Here is an 11331-nt window from a genome sequence, read left to right as displayed (position 1 = left end):
ATGGCCGAATTGTGCAAGACTGTGACAAACGCCAAGTTCTTCTTGATTCTAATGGATGGAACAACGGATGTAGGCAAAATTGATGATGAACTGTTTCTTGTTCAGTGGTGTGATGTTGATGGAACAGATGAGAAGATATACTCTAGAATGGAGTATTTTACAGTTTCCAGACCAAAGAGTGGCAATGCTAAAGGCCTATTCGAATGTTTGCAAAGTGCGCTACAGGAATTTGGTGTTGCTGCCTTGAATGTAGAGAACTGCAAAATGTTAGTTGGGATTGGGACAGATGGCGCGTCTGCTGCAGCTGGACTGAAAGGATTGGTTGAAGGAGAGCTACAGTGGGTGTTCTGGATGTGGTGCCTAGCGCATAGACAAGAATTGGCACTGAAGGATGCTTTGAAGGGGACTGTATTTGATCTCATCGATGAAATACTTGTTCTCCTATACTACGTTTACGAGAAGTCTCCAAAAAAATGCCGTGAGTTGGAGGAAGTTGTTGCTGATTTGCTGCAGTGTGTTGAATTTGATGATGCTGGTGTGAGACCTTTATGCGCAAGTGGCTCAAGGTGGGTGTCCCATAAAGTAAATGCGATGAAACGTATTCTATCAAAGTTTGGAGCATACACTAACCACCTTACTGCATTGTCAATGGACAGTTCTGTCCAAGCTGTGGATTGTGCTAAACTTCAGGAATACCTGAGGAAATGGGTTGATGCAAAATATTTGCTAGGGTGTGCCTTTTTTGTTGATTTACTGTCTCCCTGTGCAATATTTTCTAAAGTAATGCAAGAAGACGACCTAGATGTTCTGGGCGCATTTAGTAGTTTGATTCGTACTGCCAAGGAAGTGAACAAGCTCAGCTCCAAGCCACTGGAACAATGGAAAACATATTGTACAACCTTAACAAAGTTGAGTGATGATGGCAGCTACCAGTGTCAAGAGTTGAGAAATCTTTTGCAAGCAAGATCGTTTTACGAATCCAAACATGAAGAATTTTGCACAGCTGTGACCGCCTGTATGAAGGGAAGGTTAGCGTGGTCTGATCTCAGGGTCATAAGGGATGTTATCTCCGTACTAGCTACCCATGGTTGGCAGAGGTCATTAGATGAGGAGGATGGTGAAAGTGATGAGAATACAGAGAGGATGGACCCTTTGGCACCAATAGAGAGACTAGGGCAAAGGTTCAAAGTTCCCTTGGAATCAGCTGGAGTAGATATCAGTAAGCTACGTGATGAATTTTATGACATGTTGCTGTATGCCACACAATTCATATCATTGGCTACCCTAGATTATCGGGCTGTGTGGTGGAGATTGTTCCACTCACCAAATTCTTCAAGTTGGCCCAATGTGTTAGCCCTTGGCCGATTGTTGTTCTCGTTGCCCGTCTCCAATGGGAAACTTGAAAGAATCTTTTCTGTGCTTAAGCTGCTAAAAGTTGATAGACGATCATCAATTGGAAACGAGACCTTGAAAGATCTGCTAATGATTAATACAGATGGCGCATCCATGGATAACTTTAATCCAGACCCATCTATTGATTTGTGGTGGAGAGCCAAAACAAGACGGCCAGACCAAACGAAAAGAAAAAAATACAAGACACGGGCTGCTGCAGGTCAAAGTGAATTAGACAGTGATAGTAGCAACTCAGAAGACAATATTTTGTTGGACGACTGGGACAACTGGTTAGGTTCCAGCTAAGTTGTACTTGACTTTATGTTTTACTTTGACTTTTCGGTTGTACTTTAACTTTATCTGTTGTACTTTGACTTTTCGGTTGTACTTGACTTTATGTTGTACTTTAACTTTATCTGTTGTACTTGACTTTATGTTGTACTTTGACTTTTCGGTTGTACTTGACTTTATGTTGTACTTTGACTTTATCTGTTGTACTAGTCTGTAGCTTCTCCATGTTGATCATCTGATCTGTATGTGAATAAATTTTATATAGGAATTTCAATTATAGGGATAGATATAGACCAATATGCATGCTCAACTAGTATGTACTTCAGTAACCTTATGTAAATTAGTAACCTTACTACACAGCTATAAAAAATCTTATATTGTACACTAATACTACAGTGGTAGTATAAATGAGTCAAAAGAATTCAACCTCAGAGCACCTACATTTCAAAAATTTCCTGGGGGAGCAGCCTTTCATACCCCTCTAGAAAGCAAAGCTTCACACACTGCAGTGAATCTTACCAACCAATCATATACAAGTATTTACATTACAGCAACTAAAATGACCTAGCATAATTGTCAATGGCCGACCAAAATCCATTTTGCTAGGACATATGACCAGCCAAATCCAAATTCTTATTTCTAATTAAGGACTAATTAGAAATAGAAAAAAATTAGCCCATTGTGCTCCTTATTAAATTAGCCCATTGTGCTCCTATTATGCTCCATTATGCCAGCATTATGCTTTATACTTTTCATCCCCTATTATGCCAAAAATTATGCTGGCATAATTGACGCAAGCCTATTTGGCACCAATTCTATACACTAACTGCTTCACTCACAAACTAAATACCTGAGTCTTGAGAACAATAAGTCATTAAGGAAAGCCGACACAGCAATAGCACATCAAACTTTCCATTTACTGATCACATGATTTACTAAATCAGTGAACAAAGTGTGCTATATCCACTAGGACATGTTGTTATGTATTACTAATAGTATATATTGACAATGGTATAGATGTCCGATGATAGATCAGGTGACACCATCTTTACTAAACTGCTTCATAAAGTTTCCTTTAAATAACAGGAAGGATTAAAAGAAATTTAACTATAGCTGCAGGGAGTATAAGAGTCAGCGGCATAGCCAGGCCTTTATGCTTACCAGGGCTAACCTGTCAAACCTAAATCTAACTTGTGTAATACAGTGGTAGCTCAGTGAAATGAAAAGCACGGGCTATCTAGGGGGGTCTGGGGGCATGCCCCCCAAGGAAATTTTGAGAATTAGGTGCTTCCAGACGCAATTTGCATTAAAATTTACTCACTTGAGATGGTGCTTTGGAGTGCAGAGTGTGTAGGTAATTTAGCTAATGATATTTGTATAGTGGCATCAATGCTATTCAATAGAATTTACAAAGTATGCGATCTATGTAACAGCTACAAAAATGTCTAAAATGCCTTAATTAATTTTGTGACCTATCATGCTAATACTTTTATTTATTAGTCACTATTATAGTATTATTAATCACTATTATAGTAAGTATACAATAGTTTACAATACAGTAAATGGATTCATGCTTACAGCAGCTATAGTGTTCACTGTATGTGCATGTATACAGGGGTCAGGTGAATGATTAAGTTTCCTTAATGTAGACTAGCTATAGCTAAAATAAATCAAAACAAGAAATGAGTTAAAGTACACTGACATATACATGTGTGTAGCTAATTTTACAACTGCTTTCATGAACTTGTGCTAATTTTATAAAAATACAACCAACTATAGCTAAATGTATTATACATGCAGTAGCTATTTTAATACAATCCTTGTGTTTTTGTCTTTATAAGCAAACCAATCAACAACATCGTCAAGAGAGAGCTCACTTGCAAGCTTCTTTTCAATGGCAAGAATACTAAGGTTCTTCAACCTTTCCTCGCCCATAGATGCCCTCAAGGATGTTTTAACTCTCTTAAGAGCAGAGAAGGACCTTTCGCAGTGAGCAGTGCTGACCATGAATATTTGAACAGCCTTAATCAAAGTTGGAAATGCACTCTTCAATGGAAGCAATTCCAGAAAAATATCACAAACATTTCCAGTTCACAGTTAGCTAAGGTTTGTTTTTGCTAAAGTAGCCTCATTACAGATGCACCATCATATCCTTGTGACACCACATGGATGGATCTATCTTATGCTCTTCCAAAGCCTGTATAATATATGTAGATAAGCTCTCAGCATTAAGACTTGTAGCCTGAACAAATGTAAGGAATCTTTCATTGATAATTCCCTCTCTATCTACATATCTCACAACTACAGATAGCTGTTCTTGTTTACTGACATCTTTTGTCTCATCAGCCATCAATGTGAAAAAGCCAGACAGATGCACTTCAGCAGAGATTCTATCTCTGATCATTTTGCCCATTATCTTCAATATCGAATTCTGAATGTCTGGAGATAAGTAAGTGGCATTTTTGGTCCTTTATCAATGCGCTTTTGGACAATTGGATCGTGTTTGGCAATTATTGAAAATATATCAAGAAAATTTCCTTTGTTAAGTGAGCTTTCAGATTCATCATGCCCCCGAAGGGTAATCTCAAGGCGGCCAGTCAGGTGCGGTGTTTCTGCAACACTTTTTAAGTAATGCCTATTGCTATAAATTTTTCTATTTCTAGTTGAATCAAAGTGATTGTAGATTGATTTCCCAAGCTTTTTATTTTTATCATAATCATTCCAAGACTGCATGGCTAAAGTGTGGGTCAGACATTTTGCATAACCCTCTAAAATTCCAGTCTTACGCTTACCAGATGCTGTCATAGAATGAGCTATTATTAATGATGTAATGGGTGTACATTATATAGAAGCACTGTATAAATGTTGAACTTATTCATTATAAAACAGTCACCCAAATAACGAGACAGAGATAGCGTCTTCACTGGATACCTCGTCGCGAACCAGATACAACATAGTGGTGCCGAAACCTGGGACGACTTCGCCTAGCGTCTGCTTACCTGGATGGGAGGTCATACGGACAAGGTCGACAACGACGTGACGAGGCCAAACAAGAACGAAACTGTAGACAAGGGTGACTCGCGCTACTTTGACTGTAAACAAGAAAGTTTCCAAAATGTCTGGACTGATACGGCGTCTTATTGGACCGACGAAGGAACGTCTTCAAGGCTACATCAAACAGGCAAGAAATGTAGTCGTTTTACCAATTGATGTGTCTAACCTTGAGAAGGAAGAACAAGAACTGGAGGATCTAATTCGACGGCTTTCAACTAATATCGCGCGTCTTGAGAAGTGTAACGAAGAATGGCTTAGGCTTCTAGATAAAATGAAAGGTGACGAGAAATTAGAGGAAGAGAAGGAATATTGTTGGGCCGCTGATGGTAATGATGGATTAATTGAACTGCTATTAGACTCGAATGAAACAGTGGCCAGTCTTCAAGGACGTTTGTCACAGGTTTTAAGAAAACAAGAAAGAGGTACACAGATTGGGATAGGACGGTCCCAACCTTTGCTAAATACAGAACGAAGGGATAAGGTTAACCCTCAAATTAAGCTTCCAAAGTTAAATTTACCTAGTTTTGATGGAAATATCCTTAATTGGCAGGAATTTTGGGATATTTTTAAATCAACCATTCACGAACAAGACTTACCTAATGTTACAAAGGTTAGTTATTTGAAGGGTGTTCTGCGTGGGGCTGCTGCTACTGCTGTTGGTGGTATATCTGTTACCAATGAAAATTATGATACTGCTATAAGGCTCCTAACAGATAAGTTTGGGAAAAGGGAGGTGATCATTGACACATTGTATTCCCAATTACAGTTTCTTCCAGTAGCAACAAACCAGAGTAGTGATGTGAAGTCTACATTTGAGAGTATTGAAAAGATTTTAAGGCAACTAGAAGCAGTGAAAGAGGACATTAACAACCAGAAGGTCCTCATTCAACAAGTGTTGTCACAGTTTCCCACACAGGTCATAGTTAAGCTGGAGGAATCAAAACCTCTGGATGAGTCATGGAATCTTCCGTTGGTCAGGAAGTCGCTAGAGCGTTATATTACCATTTTCACCAATGCTCAATGTTACGAATCTAATACAAGATTTGTAGGTGCCAGTGTGAGAAAGGTGAGTCCTTATAAGTCAGTGAGAGACAGTTCTATTGAGACTCCACGCTCTACTGATACATTTGTCACAAATACCAGTACTGGAAGGTATAAAAGTAAGTCTTATGAAGCAACAAGACCTTGCATTTTTTGTAAAGGTGAACATTTTAATGACTCATGTGACCAACATGTTGATGTTTTTGATAGAAGGAAACAGTTACAAAGGTAAGGACGATGTTTTATTTGTCTTAGAGTTGGTCACATATCTAAACAATGTCCAAATGTTTCTTTGAAGTCTTGTTTTTATTGTAAGAAGGTTGGACATCACAGAAGTATTTGTCCTACCAAGTGTGAAAGGTCAAGTGTGAGTCACAATGATACCACTGCGAATCTTAGTTCATCTGAAGACAACCACCCCCCAGAATCTGAACAAAAACCATCTGATACAACGTCAGTTGTAAGTAATGCATTGTTGGCTAGTGGTGAAAGGGTGTTGCTACAAACAGCCCAGGTAATTGCGTGTGGTACTGATGGAGTGAAGTCACAAGCTCGTGTTTTGATGGACAGTGCTAGCCATCGCACTTTTATGACAGAGCAGATGGCAAAGAAACTGAAGTTACAGCCACAGAAGAGAAGCTCTATCTGTATCAACTTTTGGTACAAGGAAACCTCAGAATTTGGAAACCTTTGTTGTTGAGTTCAGTCTAACCACAAAGGAGGGTTTGACTATAGTTTTACATGCTAATGTGTTACCACAGATCACTGGTTCTATTCTGAGAGGCCCTTTACACCAGGCAGATATTGAATTTTTAAAGGCAATTACTCCTGACAAGATGGCTGACAATATTCCCATTCAACCTAGTTCAGCTACCATTGATATTCTGCTTGGATCGGATTACTTTTGGAGTATAGTGGATGGAGGCAGAATTGTTCTCCCTTCTGGGTTATTGTTGATATCTTCTAAGTTGGGGTACATACTTACAGGTAAATATCCCGATCAGACTGAAGAGAGTAGCAATGAGATTTCCTCTTGTTTGGTCATGGCCCAGAATGAACATCCGTCTTTAAGTGATCTTTGGACTTTAGAGACCATTGGTATACATGATCCAATACATGTTAGGGAGGATGACAAAGCTTTGGAGAAGTTCAACAATACTATTTGTTGTCGTGAGGGTTGATATAATGTTACATTGCCATGGAAATCTGATGTTCAGTTACCAGAGAATTTTGACATCGCGTTCGGGAGAATGAAATCCTTATCTCGTAGACTTCAAACTGATAAAACATTGTTGCAACAATATTGTGATATTATTCACTTTCAACACCAGGCTGGAATTATTGAATTGATCGATGACCATCCAAAGAAGGATGTAGATGGAAGACATTACTTACCACACCACCCTGTTATAACTCCATTGGAAACAACTACAAAGGTTAGAATTGTGTATGATGCTACTGTAAAAGTAAGGAAGGATGTTGTGAGTCTTAATGAATGCCTACACAGAGGACCCATTAATTTACCGAACATGTGTGGTGTTTTAATTAGATTTCGTCTGTATTATATTGTTGTTCTTGCCGATATTGAGAAGGCATTTTTACAGATAGGAGTACAAGAACACGAGAAAGATGTGATGAGATTTCTATGGTATACTGATCCCACCAAACCGGAGAAGGTTGAGGGAAACCTATCTACTTACCGATTTTGTCGTGTGCCATTTGGCCTAATCTGTAGTCCCTTTTTACTGGAAGGAACATTGAGATTTCATTTGAGGAGCTTTAATACGCCTGTGGCGGAGGCTATCAGTGATAACATATATGTGGATAATGTTTGTGTTGGAGCCAACTCAATGGGAGAGGCTTTACATATTTACAGTGAAGCTAAAGGTATATTTAGAGGTGCTTCAATGAATCTACGTCAGTGGACTTCAAATTGTGATGAATTTCTTGACAGTTTGCCAGAGGGAGAGAAGTTATCTGGAAAGAGTATTAAGGTGTTTGGTATAATTTGGAATTGAATTGAAGATTATTTACAGATATCTACCTTCAAAGGAAGTCTAGATGGAGTTGATATTACTAGACGACAAGTTTTGAGTGATGTTTTCAAGATATATGACCCATTGGGTCTGATTGGTCTTATTACTCTTTCCGGAAAGTTGTTTATACAGAGATTGTGGACAAGTTGAACAGGGATGAGACCTTACCCCGGTCTTTATCTGATGAGTGGAAACAGTTGACTCTAGATTGGCAGAAGTTGTGTACTTTGCAAATCCCAAGGTACATTGGACAGTCTGATGAAGATGTGAGTTACCAATTGATAGTGTATTGTGATGCTTCTGCAAAGGCTTATGCCGCTACTGTTTATTTAAGAATTGTTAGCAAGAAGTCGGTAAAGACTAATTTAATTTTTTCAAAGCTTAGGTTTGCTCCGCTGGGTGTAAAGAAGCATTCCAATGGGGAACAGGGACAGTATCATTGCCTAGATTGGAACTTTTGGCTGTCATGATAGGGGTTAGAGCAATTGTGTTTGTTACCAAAGAGCTGAAATTACTGATAGCTAAGAGGATGGTATTTAGTGATTCAGAGTGTGTTTTACACTGGATCAAATCTACTAATCAGCTTCCCGTGTTTGTACAAAACAGAATAAGTGAAATTCGAAAGGAGCAAGATCTTGTATTTGCTTATGTTCCATCTTGTCAGAACCCTGCAGATTTTGCTACAAGAGGTTTAAGTGTCACTGAGATTGAAAGTTGCAGTTTGTGGTGGTATGGGCCAGATTGGTTGCAATTGTGGGAAGATAATTGGCCCACCTGGAATTTTCCAAATATTACACCTGACAGATTGGAATATTATTTGTCTCAGGCTAAAGTGGTTGGATCTCCAGTAATGTATGAAGCTACTAATCTTCTGAAGGACGCAGTTGTTGAACAAGGCTGTGTATCATCTTTTGAAATTGATGAAACTAAATATTCATCATTGTGCAAGTTGCTCCGCATCACAGTTTTATGTCTGAAGTTTGTTAAGAAAAGGGTGTTTAACAGGTGTTCACAATCGCTACAGGAGAGAGTTTTACAGAAGTGTACTATTTTGAAGAGGGTGATTGCTGAGATAAAAGAGCAATCACTTTATTTCAGTGAGATTAGAGCAGCTACCTTATTGTGGCTTTATGTGATTCAACGTAGACAATTTTGTGATGTATTTACTGCTATTAGGAGAGGGGACAGGAATTGTTTACAAATAAAACTTGGACTGAAAATTTATGAATTTGGTGTTATGAGGTGCCAAGGACGTTTTCAGAATGCAGATATTCCGGAGGGAGCTAGATGTCCCAAATTGCTGCCACGCCATGAGCACCTTACGCGACTTTTGATCCAGTATGTTCATGAGAGATTAATTCATGCTGGTGTATCTCACACATTGGCTTCATTGCGTCAGGAATATTGGATCATTAAAGGAAGAATGGAAGTTAAGTTAGTGTTGTCTCGTTGTCTAGTGTGCCGTCGGCATGAAGGACCTTCATTTAGTCTACCTAGAATGCCGCCATGGCCAAGAGAACGGGTGGCTCAGTCTATGCCATTTCAATTTGTGGGTCTTGACTATTTAGGACTAAAGGAAGGAAAGGAAGTGATTAAGAGTTGGGTTTGTTTATTTACTTGTTTGTCAGTCCGTGCCATACATTTAGAATGGGTAAAGGATTTAACCCCCCAGCAGTTTCTAGCTAGTTTGAGAAGATTTGTAGCAAGACGGGGGAAACCTCAATCAGTAATCTCCGATAATGTCCCACAATTTAAGGTGGTAAAGACAGCCATAGACTTACAGTGGAGAAAGGTTATGTTAGATGATGAAGTAAAACATTATATAACTGAAGGAGGAGTGAAGTGGCAATTTACTACGGCCCTGGCCCCATGGCAAGGTGGATTCTATGAAAGGTTGGTAGGGTTGGTTAAAAGGTCACTGAGGAAGGTAATGGGTCTAAGACATTTTACAATTGATCAGCTAATCACAATTCTTACTGAGGTGGAGGAAATAGTGAATACACGTCCACTTACGTATGTTTATGATGAGATTGACTCAGGTTTTACCCTTACTCCTGCACACTTTCTGATGTCCCGCTTTCAGCCTCTGTTATTGTCAACAGCAGACTCAGATGACGAAGAAGATGAGTATTGTAATGTCAAAGATTCAGCAACATCTTTACTTGACACATGGAGAAAGGGCCAACAACAATTGAATTCAATTTGGAGAAATGAATATTTACTTAGCTTAAGAGAGAAATCTTCTATGTATCATCGCAAAGAAAAGAATCAGATAAATGCAGCTCCCCACATAGGGCAAGTTGTCATCATCAAAGATAAGAAGGTCCCCAGAAGATACTGGAAACTTGGTAAAATTGATAGGTTGTTTTACAGCAATGATGGAGAGATCCGCACAGCAGAATTTTATTTATCTGGAAACAGACATATTCAACGTTCTATTAAATTATTGTATCCCTTGGAATTAACTGATCAATCTAAGAGGGTGTTACTGAAATTACTCCAAAGTCTCAACATGCTGGATGTGCTGAGCCTACAAATAACAGAATAAATAACAGAAGGGTACCAATGCGGCAAGCAGCTGCTATTGCATGGCAGATGATTCACCAATCTTTGGAGAAAAACACTGCAACTGTTTTATTCAATGTAACATAAATTATATTTTATTTATCTCCAGAGTGTCATAGAATGAGCTATTATTAATGATGTAATGGGTGTATATTATATAGAAGCACTGTATAAATGTTGAACTTATTCATTATAAAACAGTCACCCAAATAACGAGACAGAGATAGCGTCTTCACTGGATACCTTGTTGCGAACCAGATACAACAGATGCATGTTTCCAATCACTGAAGCCATCTTTTGTGAATAGATCTTCATTTTTTCCTCCTTTTGGCATTAAAGTGACGACAAGCAAAGAAGAAGGCAGCATCTCTTTCCACTGAATATTCCAACCAGCTGTGAGTGGTGATCCACTTTGGATTAAATGATCGATTTTGCTTTCCCATCTTTTTCGTAGGGTAGCAAAATGTTGATGGGCTTGGTTGCACAGGACTTTGATTTGGACTGGAACTTATGTCAGATGGTAGACCAGAGATTGGTAGCTTTTGTGACACAGTGATCAGATAAACTGCAAATATAGATAATTAATTGTTTATTTTGATACTCACATGATTATAAATACGCATGTGATCATTAATTAGTTGTTTGCACTTTAGAGTGTGATATAATAATGATAGTAACAGTATATTATAGTGTTGGTCTTCCTGTTTGCCAGGACTTAATTAGCCAACTCCTGAAAATATCACTCCTTATAGTTACTATATGCTTATAAAACTTCTCTATTATTTAAAATTCAACATTTTGAAAGCAGCATCGTCATATGTAATTATGCAAATAATATTTGGCAACAAATTGATATACTCATCTATTGGAAACTGAGAAAAGAAAACCATTCAATCTAAAATGAAGTCTAAATTATAAAATTGCAAGGAATGGAGACTTGAGATCATCCCAG

At 38.5% G+C, this 11331-nt stretch overlaps 3 protein-coding genes across 3 annotated transcripts; all 3 read left to right on the top strand.

Moving 5' to 3' along the window:
- LOC136243954 (zinc finger protein 862-like) lies at window positions 1–1698 on the top strand. The gene has a single exon (XM_066035493.1). It carries the CDS (start codon window positions 1–3, stop codon window positions 1696–1698), a length of 1698 nt encoding a protein of 565 aa, XP_065891565.1.
- A 3100-nt stretch (window positions 1699–4798) lies between these two features.
- Window positions 4799–6959, top strand: LOC136243953 (uncharacterized). Its single transcript, XM_066035492.1, has 5 exons — window positions 4799–5897; window positions 5940–6006; window positions 6178–6292; window positions 6540–6687; window positions 6766–6959. Exons 1-5 carry the CDS (start codon window positions 4799–4801, stop codon window positions 6957–6959), a joined length of 1623 nt encoding a protein of 540 aa, XP_065891564.1.
- Window positions 6960–7028: 69 nt separating this feature from the next.
- LOC136243952 (uncharacterized) lies at window positions 7029–10362 on the top strand. Its single transcript, XM_066035491.1, has 4 exons — window positions 7029–7772; window positions 7815–7902; window positions 7947–8080; window positions 8200–10362. Exons 1-4 carry the CDS (start codon window positions 7029–7031, stop codon window positions 10360–10362), a joined length of 3129 nt encoding a protein of 1042 aa, XP_065891563.1.
- The last annotated feature ends 969 nt before the right edge of the window (window positions 10363–11331 follow it).

The sequence above is a fragment of the Dysidea avara genome, chromosome 14, assembly GCF_963678975.1.
Source record: "Dysidea avara chromosome 14, odDysAvar1.4, whole genome shotgun sequence".
Lineage (NCBI taxonomy): Eukaryota > Metazoa > Porifera > Demospongiae > Dictyoceratida > Dysideidae > Dysidea > Dysidea avara.
The sequence above is the reverse complement of the archived record's forward strand: the minus strand, read 5'-3'. Positions and strand labels throughout refer to the sequence as shown.